General features: G+C 37.2%; 2 protein-coding genes across 5 annotated transcripts; one reads left to right on the top strand and one right to left on the bottom strand.

Moving 5' to 3' along the window:
- Positions 1 to 502: 502 nt before the first annotated feature.
- Positions 503 to 17,097, top strand: LOC143884053 (uncharacterized). Of its 4 annotated transcripts, none has more exons than XR_013252716.1 (12): positions 503 to 959; positions 2,576 to 2,671; positions 4,913 to 5,016; positions 6,852 to 7,186; positions 10,290 to 10,412; positions 10,741 to 10,829; positions 12,223 to 12,328; positions 13,572 to 13,669; positions 14,462 to 14,722; positions 15,879 to 15,977; positions 16,203 to 16,286; positions 16,708 to 17,097. XR_013252716.1 is itself a non-coding variant. In XM_077387417.1 (11 exons), the coding sequence occupies exons 1-11, from the start codon at positions 870 to 872 to the stop codon at positions 16,720 to 16,722; spliced, it is 1,401 nt and encodes a 466-aa protein (XP_077243532.1). In that variant the 5' UTR covers positions 508 to 869; the 3' UTR covers positions 16,723 to 17,097. The 4 variants fall into 4 exon arrangements, 2 of the variants coding, with proteins under 2 accessions (XP_077243533.1, XP_077243532.1); XR_013252715.1 differs by having other exon boundaries at positions 15,879 to 15,998; XM_077387417.1 differs by lacking the exon at positions 15,879 to 15,977 and having other exon boundaries at positions 508 to 959.
- Positions 17,098 to 19,348: 2,251 nt separating this feature from the next.
- LOC143882601 (COBRA-like protein 10) lies at positions 19,349 to 23,710 on the bottom strand. Its single transcript, XM_077386069.1, has 2 exons — positions 22,972 to 23,710; positions 19,349 to 21,686 (listed from the first exon to the last, which is right to left on the bottom strand). Exons 1-2 carry the CDS (start codon positions 23,507 to 23,509, stop codon positions 20,269 to 20,271), a joined length of 1,956 nt encoding a protein of 651 aa, XP_077242184.1. The 5' UTR covers positions 23,510 to 23,710; the 3' UTR covers positions 19,349 to 20,268.
- Between the last annotated feature and the right edge of the window lie 1,340 nt (positions 23,711 to 25,050).

Raw genomic sequence — 25,050 nt, 5'->3', positions numbered from 1 at the left:
GATGCAAATGTGAGAAATCCAAATCCAAATCTTCTTGGCATCCAAATGGCCCTTAATTCATTTATTAAAAGTAATAAATTAAGTTATTAATTTCTAGTAGTTCATGAAGGGTATTTTAGGGTTTTTCCACATAATAAGCTGTCATTGTCTTTTTCTAAACCGAATACAGCACCCATCTGTCCGGGTTTCGTCAGAAATCTGAGACTTATTAATTGAAAATTATGCCCTGGTTGATTTGGTCTTTTGCAAATTTAGAAAACTAGGGTAGTGATTTACAAATACATACTGTGAACTGATTTTTTTGCCCCCTTTAAGGATAATGCGCCCCTGTACGTGAATTGTGGGCAGACTTTCACGCTTTATGACGTCAAATCACGTTACAAGGGGCGCATTATCCTACGGGGGGTGAAAAATCATCGCCCATACAAGGAATACATTAACTTGAGATGGTCTTTTCCAAAAACCCCTTAAAAAAGGCGCGGTCCGAGACGTTGACGGCAATGACTCTAACAACTTGGTCCAACGGCCGTTCATGTCGTTAGGTCTCGTTACCCACCTCCAAAAAAACAAAAGAATCCTGTTTGTGACGGAGAAGCCATGAACCGCTCCACCTAAAAAAACAAAGGGGGAAAAAAAATAAAATAAAAATCCATCCCCATTTTCTATTCAAAATCTCTCCCTTCTCCATTGATTTTCTCCTCTTCTCACCCGATCTAGATTCCTTTACTTCTCCAAACTCTTCCATATTTCTTCTCGTGAGATCCAGCTCGTGTTTTTTCGTCGAGATTTCTCCTCGATTTTATCATCTTCTTTTTCGAGAGATTTAGGGTTCCGATTTTGATTATCATAGGGTTCGGTTTTCATTTGGAATGTGGAGGGATACAGGAGCTCCTTCTGATTCTTTCTACGCAGTTCGTCCTGAATGCAGCGATGTTCCAAAGACACGGTTCAAGATCAAGGTCTCTGATTTAATTGGAGAATATTAGACTGTGAATTTGTTCTTGATTTTGATTTGATTGTGTTTCTTTTTGAGGTAGTTGTTATGAAGTCATGCGAATATTTATTTTATTTCGTGATTTTCTGTTATTGTGATCATGTTGTTTCTGAATCAAATAGTCTTGGAAAGTTAGTGATTTGAATTCCTTTTTAGGTGAAGCAGAGTAACATGAGCTGATAACAGAGATTTTATTTCAATTTAGTTGGTTAGGAAGAGATTTTGTGGTATGGTATTGTTATTTGGAGACAAGCTAGTTTCCACAGTTTTTTTTTTTCCTGGAAATGATTAGAATTTATTAGATTAAAAGCACCTGATCGAGATAGTCGGGGCAGCAAAGAGAACAAGAGATTGGATCTCTAATGCTGATCGAGTCACCTCCGCCTGGGCTAGCCAATTCGCCTCTTGGTTTGCTGAAAATTAACTAATTTCCACAGTTGAAGATTAGAATTAACTACTTTAGTAGGTGATTTGCAACTACTTTAGTAGGTGATTTGCAAATGTGAAACAACCAATTACTCCAAAAGCTTAAGCTCTTGGAGAAGGTGTTATTTAATCTTTTGTACTTTAATACTCCCCCTCATGTGTGGCCCTTCTTTTGGGTTGGCCATCAGATGTGGATTTTTAATATCAAGGAGTTTTGATCCCAGGCAATTACTCTGGTACCTGTGAAACAACCAATTACTCAAAAAGGTTAAGCTCTTGAAGAAGGTGTTATTTAATCTTTTATACTTTAATAGCAAATAAATAAACTTCTTAAAAAAAATAAACTTCTTAAAAACCCTGTTGGTTATGTGAAAGAAATTTCCCCTTTCGCGGGTGCAAAATCTTTTTAAGATTACAGTACGGGGAGGTACATAATTCTAGCGACATTTCTCTAACACTATCATCAACGGATTTATGTTGGGGAGTTGCGTTCTTAGAAAATAATTTTTTTTGAGAACATTATTAAAATAATCAAATAATTTAGAAAAGTTATATGCTGAAAAAATAAACCATTTTTCTCTGTGACTGGGGGTGTTCATGCCCTCTGTTCATCCTCCATATCTTGTCTTCATGCCACAACTCCTTTATGTATAGAGGGATCAAAGAGTCTATTTTAGGAGAAATTATATGGTGGCCGACTGTGCACCAACAAGGGGAAGCCCGCCCCTGATATTTGATCCAACTGCAGCACCCTAAAAAAGTCAAAAAAAGGGGCTGCTGTTGGATCAAATATCGAGGATGGGCTTCCCGCCCTTGTTGTTACACGGTCGGCCACCATATAAAAGCGACTGCTCATCTGCTTCGCCATTTTAATCTGCATAAGGAGCAGCTAAAACATGATGGAATAATGCAACCTTTAAGTGGCTGACTTAGTTTCTCTGGATACATATGGAGAACTGTTACTACCATTTATTGTGATTATATAGAAAGAAAGAGTAAGGTCATAGGGGGTTTCTTGCACAGAATGAGAGATTTCATGCACCCAAATGTTTTCTGAAAACTTCTTATCATCATTTTGTTTTGCTCTTCCCTAACATTTTGCTTGTACTTGCCTGTTTATAATGGACAAATTCTCATTGTAACCCTTCTTTGCAGGCAGGAAAAACTCTTAGTGCAAGGAAGTGGCACGCTGCATTTACTCAAGAAGGATACTTGGATATATCCAAGACACTCAGCCGAATCCAGCGCGGGGTAAGTACATCTTTCCTGGTCTATAACGTCATACAATTAGTTGTTTAGGTTTGTTTCATGGCATAGTTCCTATCCTCAACATACTTGATGGTGCCCTAGTGTTAAGATGATCTTAAATAAAACAAGAATCTTCTGGGAAAGCCTAATGCCCTCATAACTGTTTGTTTCCTATTGGTCCTTCTGATTGGTGACCTGGAAAACCTAATATCTTGGTTAAAAAAGTTAAAACTGTAGCAGATCTCCGCATCTAAAGGTCCGCAGCTATACCGGGGTTTCCAATTATAATGTTGGGAACTTCAGGCATGTTTTTGGGCGGTTTAGAAATGTTTCTGATGAAGAGAGAGATGCAGAGCATGCAAACTGAAACCATTGTAACTATTGGTGATCTTGAAAGACCTTTTATTTTTAGAATAGGTAGATATCATTGAAAAAACAACAAATACAGGGATAGATATTGCCCCACATACAAAGAAACACTAGAGACACCCTTCTTGGCGTAAGAGTCTGCCAATAATTTAGCCTTATAGAGTGAATGACGAAATTCCAGGTATTGTAATACGTTCACAAAGTGAGAGCTAACATTGAGACTAGCTATGTAAAGTACAACGAGAATACCGACCGCCATCGCTGAGTTTATTTTTGGAGTTGGTGACAAAGTATGTGTCTTTTGAAAGAAGGCTATCCTAGTAGTGAGTACCATGAACTCAAGCCTAAGACTATTGGTCCTTGTGAAGTTCTGAAGAAGATTAATGACAATGCCTATAAGGTGAACAAGCCTCTGGAAATTTGGGAGTGTTCGTGACCCAAAACTGGAGCGACAACTTGAAGCAAAGGAAGGTGCAAAATTTCCTACACGTGACTCAGTGATGCAGATAATAGGCCAAATAAGAGGCATATTTGCCCATTAGGATTTATTCAAATTTGATGTAGGATAGGGAAGGGAAATAGAAGAAAGGGGAGAAAAGAGGAGACGAAGAGAAGAGAGGGAAGAATAGAAGAAGATACAAATATGCCTCTTATTTACCTATTATCTGCATCACTCAGAGATAGACTTCAATTCAGTCATAGATAAGTACTACTCCATTATAAGATAGATGGGACTAGATGGGGCCCATTCTAATCTCTCGCAGATTTAAGTGATTAGCTTTGGTTGTTTTATTTTAGTAGGGAATGTTAAAATTTTGGGGGCTATCATTGTTTATGTTTTATGCTTTAAGTTGTAGGGACCATTAGTTATTGTTCACGTGAACAGTAATGAGTAGTTTTAGTTTGTTTTTATGATACAAACAGTCCTAATCTTTTTTTTTTTTTTGAAAATGGTAGCCAATTTTATTAAAAGAAACGACTGAGATAGTCAAGATACAAGGCAAAAGATAAAAAGAGGAACATGAGAGAAGATACAAGAGAAAATGAATTAATGGGGAAGAGCATCGAAAAGAGCTAAACCCTCCTTTGAAACTCCAACTCTCGTGAGGCAATCGGCCACTTGGTTAGCGGATCGACAAACATGAATAGAGGACCAAGAGTATCGAGCCATCCAGTCAAACATTTCGTCAAAAAGAAGATCAAATCTCCAAGGCGGATTTTGAGATTTCTTCAACCACCTTATGACATTCAACGAGTCTCCTTCTACTATCACGTTTTCCACCCGGTCTCGCACAAACAGTCCTAGTCTTATTAGGACTCTTAATAGTGCGGAAATAAGGGACTACATATACATAGAAATTTGGAGTTTTAAAAGAGAGTTCCATGAGTTTTTAATAAGAAAGAAGGTGAGGAAGTTTTGCGTAGGTTTTTGCTGCAGATTTTTGTTCTTGTGGTTGTTCTTAAGAGGAGATCCTCCATACAAAATTCCTTGCAGTTGTTTTCTGCAAGTTTTTTTGATAGATCAGTCCAACGGTTGTAAATTGTAATCTGCTACAAAATATACTTTTGATATGTTTTCAATTGGAGGTAAATTGCCATACTTTTTTGATAGAAATTTGTTTCTTAGTTGATTCCAGATCAGAATATATTATTTGAATATTTAAAACAAGTGTTACACATCGACTCGTGAACCTTATTTTTTTGTAAAAGCATCATTGTATTTGGTATCAGCGCATAAGAATCATCAATTGTAGATTTTATTTGTACATTAGGACAACAAAATCAACAATCTCAATATCATTACGAGATTTCCGCTGATGTATACAAAACAAATAATTTATTCTTTGTTTTACATGTGAATTTTGACAAAATCAGGGTATCCATCCATCAATAAGAGGAGAAGTTTGGGAATTCTTGCTTGGTTGTTTTGCTCCTAAAAGCACCTTTGATGAGAGAGATCAATTGCGACAACGGCGAAGGTGATTATGTTTTCTTAAAGTTACTTGATCTTAGAAGAAACTTTTAGCTTATATTGCAGCCATATATGCATTATGTTTTCATTGTTCAGTCTTCAAAAAGAGGTGGAAATGTCATTTCCCATATATATATATATATATATGATCGGCTATTACACCATATCTAGTAGTGACACACACATGGGTATATGTGTGTGTCACTTCTAGGTATGGGCTATGATGTAAGTTTATACAAAAATTTAATTTCCCTTTTTTTGTCCACACAAGTCAAGATTTAATAGACAGAAATTAATGAGGATGCTTGAAACAACGAATGAAAGAGTTAGAAAGAGGAAGACTCATTAAAAAGAAAAAGAAAAGAGGAGGAGAGCAATGAATGTAATGTCCAAGAAGTGTTTACCTTAACTTCAAGAAGTGTTTCACAAGAGCAATGAATGTAATGTCCAAAAGATCTCAAAATCCGAAGCACAAACTGTGCATGCTAAGTCTCCAAAGACTGAAAATGTCAAGAGGCATGAGCTTACTAGTTGGGTCATGTGGTATCAGAAAACATTATTCCATCAAATGCAGAAAGGGCTAAGGCCTTGCAAATACTGGAAGAGGCCCGAAGGAAGATCGTAACATGCTTTATTATCATCCAAAGGTCCTTGTCAATTGTAAAATAAGAAACACAAAAATAAACTTGAAATAACCTAATAATGAGAGGGTCTTTTAGCAGTTAACTGGGGATCCCTTTGGCTGAAAAAAAAGAAAAAAAAACAAAAAAAATCTTGTCTTTGTACTACATTTCGAGCTCAACACTATTCTTATTCTCTTCAGCTGCTTTAACATAAATGTCATTTTTGGCCTTGTCCCTCCATGCTCTGCTTCTTTCATTTCTATGTCTATACTCTATAGTCGCTTTGTTCCTTTCTTTGGCTGCAACAACTTCCTCCTCTTCGGAAACTTAAGTTTCTCCATCTTCATTGGCGTTTCCTCCTCCCCTCCCTTCTTTGCACTTGATTTTCTCTCCCATTTCTCTTTGGAATACATCTCCTTTAGGGTTCCACACTTGTTTGGAAGTCTCAATCAATATAAGCTCTAGTTGAGGGCTCCATACTACTCCAGAGCCAAGTAATCACTTAGTAATCATACTTGTCATCAGCTTTCTTTAGAGGGTCATCCGTACTAATCATAAGGTTTCCTAGTTTGTGCTTAAAGTCTATGTTCTTGTAATGCTGCTTGATCTGCGGCGCCTAAGCCTTTTGGTCAACCTCCACCATAAATGCATGTTTACTTATATTGGGGTGTACACATCATACTCCGGTACTTACATTCTTTGCAACCTTGAAAACTGTTATGTTTTCTTTTGTTCATTATCACTTAAACGACAGACGCTACATTTTCAGTCTGTTTATTTTTCTAAATTTAGCTTTGGACTTTGAGGCTCTAATTTGTTACTCCTATTAATAATTAATATGTTCATCCTCGTGTATTTCCGGTGCTTACACTGCTTCTATTTCTTGGAGCATACATATTATACTCCAATCCAATGCTTCCACTCTTTGCAACCATGACAACCCTGTTCTCTTTTGTTTTTTGTCGCTTATGGGGTAGAAGATACAATTTCACTTTGGTTATTTTTCTCTGCCTTCCTTTTAAGAGTGATACGGTAGAAATACATTTCCATTTTGGTTACTTTTATGTGTGTTCCTTTTAAGAGTGATAAGGTAGAAGATACAATTTCATTTTGGTTACTTTTCTCTGTCTTCCTTTAAACTTTGAGGCTCTAATTTGAAACTCCTATGTTAATTAGTACCCAATAACTATTATGTTCATCCATGCATGTTCAACTGCAGGGACCAATATGCTAGGTGGAAAGAAGAGTGCCGGGAAATGGACCCCATTGTTGGTAGTGGAAGGATTATCACAGCACCCATTATCACTGAGGATGGGGAGCCCATTCCAGATCCTTTGGCCCTTCTACAAGCAAATCCAGACAAAGTATTGCCGATTCCTCCACAAGCCAGAAGTGCTGAAGACTCGTTACTTCCCCCTAGCAATGAATCACTAGAGAATGCATTCGATGATTTGCGTTCAAACACTCCTAACGGGTTGGAGAAGGTGGAGTATGCAAACCATGTTCCTCTGGACAAGAAAGTAATCCAATGGAAGCTTACCTTACATCAAATAGGTAGGTCTTTGGTCAAGATGACACTTGTTTCAAATGATTGTTGTAGAGTTTCACTCCTAATCTCCAATCCACACCATGAACACATTCTACTCCCCTATCCGATCTACTAAATTTGGAGTGTTGAGGAAATGGATTTAGTTGTTTTGTTGCTTTGCCTTTCTATATTGAGAAACGCTGCTACTGGATCCATCTAGAGAGACTTTGACATATTCATGCTGACATTGTGATCTTCAAACACGAATACTCTGATTTTGTAGGGCATTCATATCTATATGATATATGTACAACCAGGTTTCATAATTAACTGGTTTTCTTGAATGTCCTAACATGATAGGACAATGCAATATTATTGCATATTCATTGAATCTTAAAATTCTAGAAAACAGCTTGTTTTAATTGTCGAGGATTTGTTACATACCAGAGTGGCTCTTGCACATGTCTGATCTAATTTGTTCTTTTGATATTTCATGTTGTACACACTGCTAGAATAAGACTTCATACAGCTTTCCATCTTGAGCTGAAATGACTGGATATCCTTTCTTTGACTCAATAGATTTTGTCCTTTTATCAATGAAGAAGAACAAGGGAATCATTTTAAGCTTTGGTGAGTGTATATCATTGAAAAGGATTTTTAAATTTAAGAAGATGCAGTTCATTAAGAGAGTGACTTGAAAATAAAATGGATTTATTGTTAATACCTTTGGTTAAGTTTTGGAAACATTCATGGATTGGAAACTTTCTTATTGTGATTGGTAACAGATAATTTTTAGAAAAGAAAATACAAGTACAAGGCCACATATGTATGTAAATATATTGATGGCAGTACCACTTCTAGTCCAGAAATAGTTTCATACTACCATTTTGTATGTTACTCCTTGGCCTTTCACTGAACCTTCAGATTCCAATTCCTATGTATGAAATTGCGAAGTAGAAATAAAAATTATGTTCATTCAATAGATTAGTGAAAGGCTTTATCCCAATTACTCAAAATGTGAAAACCAAAATAAAATTTGAAGACTGGGAACTAAGCAAAAATAAGAGAAATTGATTATCTTATGGTAAACTAATTATATCAATTACTGTGGTTGTGAAATCTAGTGCAGAGGAAAAATACCATGCTATGACGCATTGAATGGCTGAATTACTGTGGTCTTGACGTCTTCTGAAAGAGTTACATGTGTCTGTCCAGTATCCCATGTGCCTATATTGTTACAATCACGCTGCTATTAACATAGCAAATAATCTCATGTAGCATGATCGAACAAAGCACATTGAAGTTGACAGACACTTCATTTATGAGTCTGTTTTGTCAAAGGAGACTTGTCTTCCCTTTTGTTCTGCTGGTTAACAACTTGTGGGTTCCTTGACAAAAGGAGTTACGTAAGTCTCATTTTGTTTTTATTTTATCGAAGCTAGGCACGATTGATATGTATTTTCAGCATGAGAGAGGAGAGAGGGGGGGGGGGATAGATGTGTTTGGGCGAGTATTTGTCTTTTTCCAATCATTAATGGTTTAATATAAATACAAAGCAATAGCCCATTGTGGATCTATTCCACTCTCTCCATACTTGTTCTTCTTCATCTTCTGTTTCTCTCTCTATTTTGCTCTCTGTTTCTCCTTTTTTTGTTTTGTTTTGCTACATCATTTCTTGAGTTCCTACTAGAGTATAGAAGATCAGATATGTGATGGAAATTCAGAAGATCATCAAAGATCCAAGCAAGAACTCTTCTCTTCTTCCCTCAAATTTTTTCTTCTCTCCTTCTTTGCCTCCAACTACTTTTGCGGTCGATCACAGTCCTCTTTGCCTCCAACCACCTTTGTGGCAGATGGCATCCCTCTTTGCCTCAGACCACTGTTGTGGTGGATTGCATTCCCTTTTGCCTCCAGCCATCTTTGTGGTTGATCACATCAAAATCCTACCTGAAACCCAGCCTTTTCTATTCCTGATCCAAAACCCTTCCAAACCACTAGATCTCCAATGTCGAACTTCAGGTTGACCCTGGGTTGGACCTTATTTAATAGAACCTTAGGCTGGTGATGACACTCTTATTGTGTTGAGTCGTAAGTAGTATTTTCTGAACTTACGCTCAGTGCTCTTTTACCTGCTTCATTGACAAAGGATGGGTTATCTTAAGAAACACAACAGTAAAGTAGTGAAGGGCACCATACCAAGTTGAGTGAACTTGTAGAGATTCCACAAGATATTAGAGTGAAAGAAACCTGAGATACTAAAGAGATGGGTTAAATCAGTAAAATCCATTATTAATGACTGGACACTTGGAAAAGTTAAAGTAACTTGTCTTAAAACATTGATTGATACCATATGGTTCTACTAAAACTGACATTTCTCGAGTCTTCCCTATTGCGTAACTTTTTTACCTTTGATCCCAAAATTGTGTCGTCCTATGGTGAAACTAGATTTGTACTGCTACGATATAATCATTTTCTCGTACACTATGAATACAACATGTACCAAGTGACATCAGTAAAATACCTGGAGAAAGAACTTTGCCTAGTTAAGGGAGAAGAAAGGCAGGCTAAGGGACATATTTGAAGAAATATTGGACCTTCTTTCCCAGCTAGGACCAACCAAGTGACTCATGCTCCTACAGAAGTGTACCACTTCTAGTTCTTAGCGAACCTTGACATCTCCTATTCTGAGTTTAGGATTTGGGTGTTGCCCATCTTTTTTAAGGTAATTTTTACTGCCTATCTTTGAGCCCAATTTTCTTTTCCAATCTGATGGTTTTCTTGTTTGTTCCTTATGTTCTTAAATTTCTACCAGTCCTATGCTTGTTCCATCCTTAGTTGGTGACACAATTAGAAAAATGAACTTGTGGTTATAGTTAATTTTTTTTTACAGAAATTAGTAAGTTTGACTGCTGTCTTAGGTTCCTACTGAATGATTGTATTCCTTTCTTGTTCCTGAGTGAGTTTGAGAAATAATATCTGGCTGGGAAAGGAACATTTTTGTTTCAATATTGTATGAATAAATTGGAAATCATTAGTTTTAACAAGTAAAAGCTCTAGTAGGATTATGCATTTTCACTTAATACAGACTAATATGATTGTGACTTGTTATACAAAAATTATTTATGCCAGGCCTCGATGTGGTTCGTACTGACAGGACATTAGTATTTTACGAGAAGCAAGAGCATTTATCAAAGCTGTGGGATATCCTTGCAGTTTATGCCTGGATAGATAAAGACGTTGGCTATGGTCAAGGTGGGTTATCTTCTTATGAACTCATTTAGGAATTGATAATGAAATATCTCTGAATCTGAAGAAAACATAGGTTATATATCGTGGGTTTCTTCATTGAAAAAACCCTCTGCAAGCTATCATAGTTTTTTATCCTCTTCTCCAAGTACACTGCAATTAGGTAGTTTTCTCATATATTAAAAAAATCAAGTGAATATCATATCTTTAAATCAAGAATATCTTGGTACTTTCAAATCATGGTAGATTTTTATGTTCTGTTGTTGTAATCATTTCCCTATTTAACTATTTGTACACTGCTGAAATATATTTAACTTATGACGTTGGCATGTAGGAATGAGTGATCTTTGCTCCCCGATGGTGGTCCTTCTAGAAGATGAAGCAGATGCATTTTGGTGCTTTGAACGCTTGATGCGTAGATTGGTACTTAATGTCTTACATCCTTTGTTTCTCATTGACCCAGATATAATAGTGTTATTCCTTTTTTTTTTCCGTGAGTGGTGTTATTTTTTATGTCATCTACGCCCTTTTCTTTGAGACATGTGATGGACTCCTATGATGTGTTTGATGTTCTTCAGAGGTATCTGTGAATGATATTGCAATATGGGCAAATATTGATGTCACACACCTAAAGTGCTAACTCTGTATGTACTATGATATGTACAACTATAGATGTCATATACTCTTATATATCTTTCTGCATACTTGGTTTCTCTTTTTTTTACTAATGGTGTTTTTATTAAAATTTCATTTTCTATCAATTCATTGTCTTGACATGTATATTTCTTTTTCTGTTTTTTTGACTGGCAACAACATTTATTCAAAAAAAAAAAGAAAAAGAAAAAAAGAAAATTACAGTACGAATGGAACAAGCTGTCCCTGCAACCAAATACAAAGCAAAAACATCTGTGGTCCTAATTACAATATCAACTATTATGGAAAAGTGTTTGCTATCTCATTTGTGGATCTCGGTCTTTGTTGAAAATTTATTAACCTTTCTGCAAATATAAATGAGTCACAAATCCAATGTAGAGGATGTGTACCTTAGTGTCACAAATTCTTAGTGATCAGTTGGTGACCTACAATTTTAGATAATCTGCAGTTCAGGGTTTAAATTTCCTGCTTGTTCAGGGAAATTAGATGCTACATAACCATGATAAAATTTCTAGTCCCTTCATGTGCCAGCCCCATCATCATTGCAGGCATTTAAGATTTACAGTTACATCTAATTATCTTGCATAGGCCTTTACACTCGCTAAAAGCTGTTTTGGATAATTGAGGTGACAAGACCATGATATAAACATGTGTGGATTATTGTCTTTTTCAAGTTCTGTCTCGAAATGGTTTCTGTAAGTTTAGAATATCACCATTAGAATTTATAGAAGTTAATGAAACTAATCTCCACACTTCAAGAGTTGTTCAATTTTGTCACTGGAACATTCCTTTCTAATTTTTTTAATTTAAACTCCGCTGGAACTTACTACATTGGCTGTTTTCTTAAATGTGAGGCCTTTTCATGAAAGAATACAACTTCATCCAAATAGTTAAGATTGCTATCATACCATCTCTAGCTATTTTTTCCCATCTAATTTGTTCATCGCGGTTATCTGACTGTTTTCCGGACATTATGTGGCGTATTAAAGGTATCGATGTATTTCATATTCATGTCAGCATTTAAGGATTAACCATTGCCGATATTTTTTCTTTATCTGAGCATCAATTGTTGTTCGTTTGGAATCACAGTAGTTTATGCCTTTTCTCATCTTTCTTTATTTCCAGTTGCTTATGATATGCATTGTCATTTGAATATTTAAAGCGAGGAAATTTCAGATGCACAGAGAGATCTGTCGGGGTGGAGAGTCAACTTAATAGTCTGGCATCAATTACACAAGTCCTTGATCCAAAGCTTCATCAGCACTTAGGTACATCTTATAATTTTATATTCATAGCTGAGATCTGTAGTTGTGGTTGATGGCTTTTTTTTTTTTAATATGACCTCTGTCTGTTACAGCCCTTCCTACAAATATATAATTCTTTTTTTTTTCTTTTGACTATACAAAAAATAATAAATTTCATTGATATAAGCCACTTTTCCTGTCTTCTCGATCAGTAAAAGAGGACATTCATTCATAAGACAAAACATGATACATGTAGTGGGTCCACAAGGCTTCCAAGATAGATAAGTAAAGAAGCTCAAAGAAATATTAGCTAAAACATCCAAAATTGCTTCTCCATCCTTGTGAATATGAGAAGTGTCCATGAGTAAAATGACCCTGAGATTATTCAGGATTTTCCTCAAAAGTTTCTACCACTTTGCACCAAGAACTTGATTTTGGTTTGTTCACCGAACCAGATGAAAGCATCTACCTCAACAGCACCATCTGTGCACAGGAACCACACCCGACGAGGGAAATCCTATTGGAGTGTCCCAACTACATTTGTCTCTGGAGAAGACCAACAAAGGATGAAGGACCTACTCTTGGTCATCATGTGTGGTGGTGCCCTCTGAAACTGGCCAGGCTAAGATTTTCTGAACTAAATCAAATAAACTATATTGTATTAATAGAATTATATGTAATAAGATTTATCGTGTATATATTGATAGATCTATTTTTTTTTATTTTCTTCCTATACATTCTATTGAAACCAGAATGTATAGGAAGGCACCACGCATGAATCTTATTTGACTCCTCCACCAAGAATCTCCTATTGGTATTTTACATCACTGAAGACCTCTTTACATACACTACATTCCCTATCTACGCAAGAAATTTCCAGTTCAGGGTATAGCAGCCCATGGAAAAACTGAACTGAATTTCAACAACTATGGTGTTGGTTGTTCCCGTCCGATTTTTCTTCTCTACTTAATATATTATGATCTAGAATGGACAAATTGTTGAATTTTTTATCTAGTGAGACTCGCAATAGTAATAACAATGCATACAAATGTTTATTACTGTTCTTCATCCACCTTCTTTGATGTTAGTCATTGTTATTACTATTCTTCTTAATCCATTTTCTGTGATGTTAGTCATGATGCTTGAGTACACTTTGGCCTTTGTTGGTTATTCATTTCCAATTTCATCTTTATGCTCACATCTCTGTATCTGTGCGACCTTAGATTAGATTAATAATGAGAATTTGTGTTATGATCTTGGACCGCAGAGACACTTGGTGGAGGACACTATCTATTTGCATTTCGTATGCTTATGGTACTGTTCCGTCGGGAGTTGTCATTTGGAGATTCATTGTTTCTTTGGGAGGTATGCGTTCGATATATTTCAGCCCAAATCAAAAGATACATCTTCCAATTGTTTCAGCCTGCCATTCTTAAACTTTAATAGTTTTGTTTGTGTTGATGCTATAATAAAATTCGTATGCTTCCATGAATTAAATGCTTTCCATTAATTGATTTTTAAAAATTTTCAAACTTCAAATTATATTTATTTCCATTTGAATGAAAAGTTACCTTAAGCTTCTTTCTGATCAAGCCTCATGCTTTTTAAGAATTACTCAAATTATATTCAATGTTAGCTCTTTGGGCATCTAATGAATTTATTGTGAATCATAACTTCAGTTTCAAAAGGAACCTTGATACTCCTTTTTTTTTTTTGAAAAATGAGGAACTTTTTTTTTTTTTTTTTGAATGGTAGGAACCTTGATATTCTCTCCGTGCTGCCTTCTTCAGTGAATAGCAGAAACAGCCTTTATTTCAAAAGAACACCAAAGTGATTAGAACTCTTGGATGGATTTACAATTAAAAAAAGAAAAGAAAACTTTTGGATGAATTGAATATTTCTAATATCAATCGATGGAAAAATATTGACATCTAGAAAAGTTCTCTGAAACAAAATATAAGTACATACCTTCTTCACGGTACATGTCTCTGTGTCTAGATTAGTGTGGCTCTGTGGCATATCACTTACATATACATGAATAATTTTGATATGCATTTGCATGCTTATCTATGAATGTAATTGCAGCTCATCCAGTTTGGGGTTTCTGTAATCTGGCAACAATAGAGCTGTAACATCCCATATTCAACCTTGGTGCAGATGATGTGGGCTCTGGAATATGATCCTGACATCTTTTACTTGTACGAAGAGCCATGCCTAGGAAGTGAAAAAAGTGAAGGATCCAAAGGGAAAGTGAAGTCGGCACGCCAGTGTGGGAAATATGAGAGGGAGAATATGAGGAATGGAAGAAAGAATCCTGAAACCAACCTCCCTATTTCAGTTTTTCTTGTTTCCAGTGTCCTTAAGAACAAGAGCTCGAAGATATTGCAAGAAGCACGTGGACTAGATGATGTTGTTAAGGTATGACTGCTACATATAGTTCATAATGCTTATGTCGCACCTTATCATCTCTTTACCATTTTGACTAAGCCTGAGTAAACTTGGAATTCAGTTTCCATGGACAAAAAAAATAAAATATTTAGTGTCCGTTTCATGGACGAGGAGGCCATTTCGACTGATATAATAAAATGACAAAAATGCATTTCATTCTTGGTCCGTCTGTGGAACTAGGATCAATTTCTACATGAAAAGCCGAACTCCGAGTTTTTATTGTCTCTTGGAAGGCTGCTAAACCACGTGCTGTTTATAGTCACGCAACTTTTCACATACAATACATGAACAACTCAGATCGATTACCTTGAGGTTCGGTCATTATGATTAATGATGGTTATTTCGGTGATCTTTGATTAGTTTTATTTTTAGTTTTGAATGATGACTGCCAGAAAGTCATAAAGAAAATCAAAGAAATAAAGCAAAGTCTAATGATCGAGATAATCATAAAACAACAAAATAGAAGAGCCCTGCAAACATAGAAAAAGTAAACACAACCATTGCGGCCAAGGAAACCAAAGCCAACAAAGCAAAGTCATAGGACCGAGATTATCACAAAACAACAAAACAGAAGAGCACTACAAACAATGCTATAGGAAACACAACCATTGTGGCAAAGGAAAAGTATCAGTCAGCCAAGACGATTGAAAAAACATCCTGAGCTTTGAATTTCTATGAGCCAATAGGGTATTTTTTAATTTATTTTTACTTTTTTGTTCTTACTTTCTTTCAGTTTTGCTACATAAGTTGATCCAGGCAGACCAAAACCTGAGAACAACAGGACTAGAGCCCATGCTATCCTTTATTAAGAGGGGTGCCTTCTACCACTCAAATAGACAGTATTGGCTTGTTCATTTTCCTATGTGAAACCAATTTTTCAGAAATGACATGCAAATGTCTTGTACTCCGGCAGTAATTGATTGTCATGGCGGACTAATGTGCACTCTGAAGGAAAATTCAATTTGTGTTTTTGCACTAAAGGGTATTTCGTTAATTTCCCAATAAAGTTGCATTAATATATAAGCCATGTATTAGGGTTACGGGTGTTGAGTTTTCCTAGCCAAGAGGAAAGGAAAGTTCTGTAACCCTAAACCGAAATAATGCAACTCTTCCTTTTCTTTGGTAGGTAAGCTGGGATCGATCCTCCGACCTCAAGGTTGAAGGGCAAAGGCTTACCATTGAGCTAGAGGCTCAATCCCAATAGCGAAACTCTTCTCCCGTGGATGTAGGCACACTACCAAACCACGTAAATCTTTTGTTCTTGCTTTTTGTGATTGTCTTTCTTGCATCTCTTCTTGTCGTTTGTTGCACATCGTGTTTGATCCTATTATGAGAGATTAAAGATCTCTCGGTTCTCTACAAGAAATCTTTAGACGAGAATAATTTCGTAATTTACACATTCACTTACGTCGAGTTCTCTCCCTCTTATATCTGTTTACTTTCTCCTCAGATCTTGAATGACATAAATGGAAATCTAGATGCTAAACAAGCTTGCAGCAGTGCCATAAAGCTACACAAAAAGTATCTGAAAAAGGTAAGATATGTCTCTTCATGAGGGCCAGACTCAAACTGTATTTGAAATTTTCTTTTCTTGAACCACTTTCTCTTTGCAAAACATGTCCATCCCACATGGCAGTTTGTTAGCCACATGGAACTATACATCACACCATGCACAACATGGCTCAAGCCATGCCGTGCATGGATACTTAAAATGTACTTTCTCCATGTTCAAAACAGCAGTGCAACAAAAATGTACTAATGCAGCTTCATAGAATAACTTATTGGCCTATTTGGATGTTTAACTTTGGGAATTTTCACTGAAAAAATATTTTATTAAATTGGCTTTGCTCTACACTGTCATTTGTGTGCCCACATGTAACGAATCAGCTGATTTTTTGGAGCTAATATTTTAGAGTATACACCATCCATCTGACTTTCTTACTTTTGAACTACAGGCCAAAAAGACGTAAATTAAAACAAGATTCCACAACATCCGGATCGATTATTTTCCGCTACTCAAGAGAATAATACATGCTTCTTTTCTTTCCCAACAGTGATGCCTGTCAAAAGTGATTGCTTCCAAATGAATGTTGGATTAGAGTAGCTTAGAGGGTGGTCCAACATAACCAGTTACCTTCTGTATCAGCACTGCTAGTGCGCATAATGTATGTGAGATTCATGTACTCCGAGGTTCTATTTTCATCCTCTTTCATTTTATACCCACAGAATTGTAAGTGTATTATTGGTACCATTTGTTTTGATCTTGTTATACTTGAAATAGTGAAAGCTTGCTATTTGGCAGCTTCTTTCATATCAATAAAATATTTCAGATTTTCCTTTTCCTAGTACTTGGTATTGAAAATGGATGAATGGTTGCATTTGTTCTTCTTTTTCCTTTTTCCCTTTTCTATTTTATAAGAAGAAATTTTCAAAGCAATGTGGAATTTAGGTATAGGCTCAAGCCATAAAATCATAGCTGTCATTATCTAGATAACCATATGATTAGCTGTGTTTAAAAACGCGCATGCGGTGCCGAACACGTCCGGGGAAAATCCTAGCTGACTCGGTTGATGCGGTCGAGTACTCAGTTGACGCGGCTGAGTGCTCGGTTGATGCGGTCATAATTCCGGAGAGTCAAAGGAGTTTTTATTGACTCTGTAGGGCAAAATACGGAATGCAGTGCAAAACCCGGAATGCGGCCAAGGTCAAAGGTAGTCGACTCGGGGGCTAGCGGCCAAGGTCAAAGGTAGTCGACTCGGGGGAGTCCACGATGGATCAAAGAATCCTAATTGTATTATTGATGAACTTTTTGCCAAGTGAATGTGGATGGATGGCTTCCTATCGTTTTTACAATCTGAATGGGTAAATTACCTATTTCAGACACATGTTGGATTCCAATACTTCGGTATATTTTTGCGACACTTCTCTATCTCTGTTTTTTTTCTAAATACGAATACAATAATTTTACAATTACCGCATGTTTTGAGTTTTATTGTCTTAATAATAATCTTTTATATAGAAATAAAAAATATATTTACTTAACCTATTTAAAATTTTAATATATTACTTGTTATAATCTTATTATTATTTAAAAAAATTAAAATTTCAGAATTGATTAAAATATTTTGGTGAATCCATGGATCTTTTTTTTTGAGGTTTGCTGAATCCAACACTCAATATCCGTGGAGTGTCGAATTCTGACGCTCGTACCCATTTTGATGCAACATAGCCGTCTGATCCAATGTTAGTTGGAACACGGTTCATTCTAGTATGCAGTGTGGGAACGGGCATTTCACGAATGGATGATTGCATGTGGGAGCAGCCACACAGGCTCACTTTTCAGCAGATTTTGTCTTCATTCACGAGGTGGCTGCTCCCACATGCTAAAGGCCATCCATGAAATGCCTTCTGCGATGGACGCTAGCAAATCCCTATATATGTATGTATGTGTGTGATTTGGACTCAAAATCAATTCTCAAAATCCAAAACGAACAGGGCATAAGGGGATTGGAAACTAGTGAAAAATGTCAAATGAAGCGAACTTTATGAGGAAAGAATAAAAATCATAATCAATCGACAAGTTTGATGAGATTGAACAAGGGAAATCCTAAAATTTTAAGAGCATGGCAGTAGAGGAAGCATGACTTCTCTGTGTAAATTGTAAACTAGGCAGTTGGAGGGAAAAACTCCAGTTGGTGTCTCTCAAAGAGAGAGAACAACTATTCCATTTTGGGAGTGCTCTCTCTCAGTGTATGTTGACATGCATATCTCTTTCTCTCTTGTGGGTCACCATTTTTAGTGATCTTAGTTGCAAGCGGACCATGTTTGGGGTCATGCGACCCGAATCGCCGTTTTTAGCGATTTGGGTTGCAAACGAACCGTGTTCAGGTTGTGTGGTCCAGATCATGGGTCGATAGGGGAGCAGTGACTCCAGTAACACTGGTCTGTTCTTAAGCCACCAATCGAACCATTATGAGGCCTCTTCTGATCAGTGTGACTTTTTTGGCCGTGAATCATCCTTGGCAAAGCCCACTTGATTGAAGGTCCCAACCACAATTCACATGGCCATGAGCACAATGGAAATCGCATGCTAGGATCACATGGGTTCTTTATAATGGTTAATGACCTCTAGGTAAACCTAAATTCATTGAAAAATATAAAGCACATATACAATGCCACTAACCAATACTAGGCATAAAATCTTGCAGAGGAAGCTACTGACCTAAGGATCAATAGAAGTAAACCCCTACTATGCAATATAAACTTAGGGGATGTTGAAGGGAAACCTATTTCAGATGTCTTAGGATTTCCGGTAGCTACACTCCCAATAAAATATCTAGGACTTCCTCCAAAAGAGAGCTTTAAGTCCCCATGAATGGGACCTCGGTTGTTTGAGAGAATTGAGTTCAAATTAGAGAATTAGAATTAGAGAGGAAGTTACTCATCCTTTCTTAGAAGAAGAACCTTGCTAATGGCTTCCCTAGCAAACATTCTGACACATTATCTTTCTATGTTCTGGATCCATGTTTCTGTTGCTAAATAATAATCGATCAGATTCATAAAAAATTCCTTTGGAATGATTTGTTATGCAAGCTATATACAAATACTGCTATAAAGAATCCGGTTTCAAATGCTGTTGGAAAACACAGGCAGTCATATTTTCTGAAAATTAAAACTTTTCATAAATTAAACATAAGATTCAGCTTTCCTAGTAGTCAGCTTCTATATAAGTTACAATCCTTTGTGCTTTTGGATCTCAAAATCAAGAAAACTTCCACATGAGAACACCCTGTGCAGGAAAAGACTCCTATAATCTGCCAAGTTTTTGGCAAATATAGGAAGAAACTGAAAAAATCAGTATACATACGCATTCAGCAATTCCTCAGATAGTATCTCTCTCGAGCCTCTGAATCATCCATAATAGAAGTCCTTTGCCCTTTCTTATCAGAAACTGGTTCTTTTGAGGCATCATGGCCATCATATTCTCTTGCTTTAGAAACTGAAACTTTGTTAGAGGTAGGATTTATTCCAGGGATAGATGCATTGGAGAAACGGGTTTTGCCACCCAACAAATTATCATGGCGAGTTCTTCTCTTTCTTATCAAAACTGATTCTTTTGAGGCATGACTACCATCTTCTCTTGCTTTAGGAACGAATACTTTGTTAGGGACTGGGTTTGTTCCGGGGATAGATGTATTGGAGAAACAGGTTTTGTTATCCAACAATCTATCATGGGTCGTTCTTCGCTATCTCTTCCTGCGTCATAGTTCTGAAATTTGCATGATCCCTAGTAATATTGAGATACAGAGACCCATAATTTGAAATAATTTACTAACTAGATTGTGGGAATCAGTTTGTGGTTCATAGGGGGTGGTGTGAGTTTGGTAATTACAAATGTTAGCTATGATGATCAGACCAAGAACTAATTTGCCTATGCACACTTACAGATTAAGATCGCCGTAAGATCAAAACGAAAGAATCAGCTGGTGAAGTAATAAAAGAAGCTAGTTTGGTCATCAGCAAAGGTGATCCATCATCAGTATAAATGTCATTACTGTGAGGAAAATCAAGGGTAGAAGGTTAACACGAGATTGATATGCATCTCCTTTAGGAAACTCAGTAGGAAGTGCACACTCCTCCCCATTATAATATACCCTTGTAGGAAATCCATCCCCACGTATAATGCTTATACCAGGCGTCAGTTTCTTTGTGAACGAAATAACTGATTGCTGCTTTCCAGGTACTGGTGGATCAACGGCCGGATTAGTCCCGTTCGTCTGTGCGATCAGATAAGTATTACCTGGTAACCCTTGCATAAAGATGGTGCTGTTAAGTTCCGGCATCCTTGTTCCATTGAATGAGTATACATTTTCATAACCAGGGTAAGCCCTGCCCATCTGAATTGCCGTGAACCAATCGTGGAAAACGTACTCTTCCCAGTTAAAAAGAGTGATCCTCGCCGTCCATCCTTTTCTGTAGTCTGAATATATGTGCCAATTTATGGTCACACCACAGTTATCAGCACAGGGCAATGGTTTTGGGACATTATAGTGTTTTATTTTTGCCCAAGCTATGGCTTTTTTTGTTCTATTGGCAAAAGGAACAAGAAGAGCTTCTGATGGGAGAAGTAATGGCGACGCATCCGGATTGCAGGTCTCTGTTTCAGGGCAGCCACAAGCACAGGTATTACAAGGGATGACAGAGTCATTATAGAAAGCCGAAAAGGAAACACAACAGCTGGAATGTTTGTTCTTCGGCCGGGTTATGTTACAGGCTAACCCCCAACTAGCCACAGCTGAGGACGTAGACAAAAGCCCGCTTGTGTCTGGAAATTGTGTGGGGCTTACTCTAACTGGCGGCCCACATTGGTAATCTGGATTAAGAACACCCTTGATCTTCCAATTCTGAGGAGCATAAAGAGCTGTTCTATTCATATCTGGTGGGAGCTTGTACACTTGCAACTGAAACATAGACTTCGACTTGGTCGAGTCCATGGAGGCTGGTAGGAGAGTTCCATTTTTGCAACAGAAGGGTAAATTTCCATTTTTTTCATCCTTTTCTCTCTCCGGAGGGAGGTCGGCGATGATGGGTCTCTTTTGGCAGTTCATAACTGGAGTGAAGTCGAGATCTTGGTAGTAGCTTCCGGCGGCCCCATAGATGCAATCAGAGTAATCTTTCTTGAGAGTGTAGGCTCCTCTCATAGAGAATATGAACTCTCCTCTCTTCCATTCCCATGTCAAGTTCCAATTGTCAAGACGGCCAAGAGGATGGTTGTTGTCTATGGTTACCTGTGCAAGGTAGTTCCCTTCGAAGGCCTGAATAACGTCATAAGAGAGCATGAGATCTCCATTCGGACGTGGTAAGAACTTGGTGTCTATGGTGGCATTAGGCTTGAATTTTTTGTTTAGGATGCAACAGACATGCATCTCAGTCTCTGAAAACAGAAGCCAAACATTCCTTTGAAGGTTTAAATTACAGTATATAAGGGCAGCTTAATACCAATGGAAATGAATTCTTTCAGGCAAGAAAATTAACAGTAATAGCAGAGACAGTAAAGTTTAGAATTGTGTTGGAAGCTCCCACCCTTGAAAACCTGTTATACAGTAATTATGGTATAATACACAAGTGGAGATGGGAAGAAAACACCAAATCTCGCTGGTTGCTAATTTAATCACCATCTAATCAAGGTCAGATCATGATGAGGATGTTGGCACCACTTGCTTTCAGTTTTTAGGATCAACTGCAGTGCTCTCCCCTTCAAGTAGGGCACACTTTTGGCATCATCTGGTCATGTTAAGATGAGTAGACCATTTTAATGTGTTTTTCCCCTGAAGATGACATATATTAATAACAAAAGGATTACAAATTCGCATCAATGGGCAGGGAGCGTTCGATATGCAAGGAATCCCTCAAGACGCCTGATTTTGCAAACCGATCAGCCAAATCATTTGCACTTTGGGGAATATGAACATATGAATGTATTAATGCATAAAGAGTCAGAAGTTTGAAATAAAGAAGATACCAGTGCAAAAAGCCATTCACCAAATTCATTATAAAAACCATCGGTCAATCACCATTGGCCTCAATGGAATGGCCTAATCTTCAATATTTTGAAAAGAAAGCTAAATTCAGATTGCTACGATTTTCATTCTATGGTTAAGCAGTTCAAAATTATATGGTTAATCTGCCTCATACACAAATAACAGCGTGTAGCTCTTTCATAGCAACAATCCTAATATAACTAAAGCAATATCAAAGAGCAAAGTGAGCAGAAACGAGGCATCCTTATTACAGGGGAGGAAAATTACACTACGAGGAGAAACTTGATATGGGCCCATCTGCATAACGTCCACATGATCCACACCCTTCATCTGGGGACACCAGATGTATTCGAAATCCTTAAAAAATGACTCCCAAGTGAAATGCCTACGTGAAATGCCTAAACATTCAATCGATGCCCTACAAATAAATTGGGTGACCATCACCTCGAAATACACCAATCGTGTATGGTTAAGATTGCCCGAATGTAGTCAATTTTCAAAGGAGAAAGCCCACTAATTATATAGTCATAGCTGCTAAACGAGGATCTCTTGATGGGTGTAATAGTTAACTTAATGATCAAATTGCCAAAGAGTTCCCATGACATTTTACCGAGTGATTAGAAAAATATACAAATTCATTAAAAAATAGAGCAGATTAAGAAATAAAGAAGAGCTTACTGTGACGAGTCGGTGCAGGACACTTGTAACCTTCGTTAGCAAGCCGAATCGTCTTCGGCATCGGAACCCCGGGTGGCTTCACCCCGAATTGAGTCCCTTTGATCTCAATCTCCACCTGAATTTGAGTCATGTCTCCGGCCGTATCGATCGAATTCTTCAAATCGGACTGTGGAAAACCCGATAAGAATGTACCATTGCCAGCGTAGGCCGGCAAATCGGTACCGTCCGACAACACGGCAGCACCGGTCGAGACCAAAATTTCATCATGTTGAAACTCAATAAACATTTTCCATGCCTTAAGATCGCGTGTTTGTGCATTCAATATATTTGCCATGGAACTGAAGGCGTAGGCCTGCGCGGAGGCGTTCTTCACGTGGGGAAACTCCTTGACTCGAGATATGAACGCATATGATAAGAAAATGCCATCACAATTGTCCATAGCGGGTGGTGGGGCCGCGTTTTCTCCTACGTAATCTTGCCCATAAACCATGCAAGGAATTAAGAAAAGTAGGATGAAGAATGAGGCTTTCATTGCCATTTTTCTTTGTTTTCTTCTTGTTGTTGTGATGAATCTTCAAGGGAATTTTGGATCATGAGACATGGGTTTTTTTTTTTTGGAATATGGTTCTTTGAGTTCTAATGGAGTATTTGGAGATGTTAGCTTGAAAAAATGGAAAAATTTTCTGCATGTTTTGCCATTGATAGAAGAGAAGTGAGGGGGAAATGGGAGTTAAGGGAAACCCAGTTGAGAATGATGAGATGAATTGGTGAGGTTGTGAAAGACTAAGTCAGCTGAAATCTCCTCCACTAAGTTAGCGACGAAATTGGAGGAGGAACATATAACCGTCTTTTCAAATTTGGAAAGGCTTTCAAAACGGGGATGCGTTCGAAAATAAAGAGTACGGGTTAAAATATCCAAAATACCCTTACAAGCTGGTTAACTTTTCAAACAATTGCCATGTCCCACGTGTGAGACCCACGTCAACCATAATCTCACCAGGCAAGTCCGATCCCGTTTTCTATGAGATTTCAACCGGAATCTAAATCTGTTCTTACAATTCTTCAGATATTGCAGGCAATGTTGGTGAGAGAGACTATCCAATGGTCAGAGGGTATTTTTGTCATATTAATAGAAGGCAGATTCGGACCTGGCTGCTGTTTGCATTTTTTCTTGTCGTCTTGTCCACGTGTCACTTATTTATAAATGGTGTTTTTAGAGAAAATGAATTCCCGTTTTCCTAGCATCTCTCTTCTAATTTAAAAAATTTCAAATTAAAAGGAGGAGATTTTTAAAAACCATAATGTCCTAATTAACCGGCCTTAATTGTTAGGTGGTTTTCATTTGGGAAATGTTATCAGCACTACTGTATTTTGATGATCGCACTCTTCGCTTTATTAAAAGTAGGGGTGTTCATTATTCGGTTAAAACCGAATAACCGAACCGAACCGAAACGGTTCGGTCGGTTCGGTTCGGTTTTTTTCCATTTCGGTTCGGTTTCGGTTTTTTTTTTTTTGGCAATTCGGTTATTCGGTTTCGGTTTCGGTTATCTCTAAAAAAAATTCGGTTAACCGAAATAACCGAATTAATGATAACAAACCATTATTTTTTCAAAAAAAGATGTGATATTGGCACTCAAAAGAATGATCGAAACCGTCCATTTGATTGATCACAACTCAATTAGGTTGTGCTCAAAAAATCATTTCGATTGGATCATCCTAGCCCTCCGATCGAAACAAAGATTTTGCTTCTTTCCCTCTTTTTATCCCACTATTCGGTTAATTCGGTTATAACCGAATAACCGAATTTTTAATCGGTTCGGTTTCGGTTCGGTTTTTTAAAATTTCGGTTCGGTTTCGGTTACCGAAATTTGATAACCGAAATTATTTCGGTTATCAAATTTCGGTTATTTCGATTCGGTTATAACCGAATAACCACCCCTAATTAAAAATTTAAAAGTATGGTATGGCCTTCACCATAGGATGATCCAAACCGTCCATTAGATGGGCTACAACCTATTTACATTGTGCCACAAAAATCATTTCAATAGGTTGATCCTAAGCCTCCGATCTGAATGTTAG

Source organism: Tasmannia lanceolata, unplaced genomic scaffold (assembly GCF_043159265.1).
Source record: "Tasmannia lanceolata isolate RefF3 unplaced genomic scaffold, GAP_Taslan_0.1 ptg000008l, whole genome shotgun sequence".
Classification (NCBI taxonomy): domain Eukaryota; kingdom Viridiplantae; phylum Streptophyta; class Magnoliopsida; order Canellales; family Winteraceae; genus Tasmannia; species Tasmannia lanceolata.
The sequence above is the reverse complement of the archived record's forward strand: the minus strand, read 5'-3'. Positions and strand labels throughout refer to the sequence as shown.

Bases quoted from the DNA above. Each gene is read 5' to 3' on its own strand.
- LOC143884053 (XM_077387417.1), top strand. From the start codon at position 870: ATGTGGAGGGATACAGGAGCTCCTTCTGATTCTTTCTACGCAGTTCGT. The intron at 10,413-10,740 runs GTGGGTTATCTT...GTTGGCATGTAG, and splicing joins AGACGTTGGCTATGGTCAAG to GAATGAGTGATCTTTGCTCC. The intron at 12,329-13,571 runs GTACATCTTATA...CTTGGACCGCAG, and splicing joins AAAGCTTCATCAGCACTTAG to AGACACTTGGTGGAGGACAC.
- LOC143882601 (XM_077386069.1), bottom strand. From the start codon at position 23,509: ATGGCAATGAAAGCCTCATTCTTCATCCTACTTTTCTTAATTCCTTGC. The intron at 21,687-22,971 runs GTAAGCTCTTCT...TTCTGTTTTCAG, and splicing joins TCCTGCACCGACTCGTCACA to AGACTGAGATGCATGTCTGT.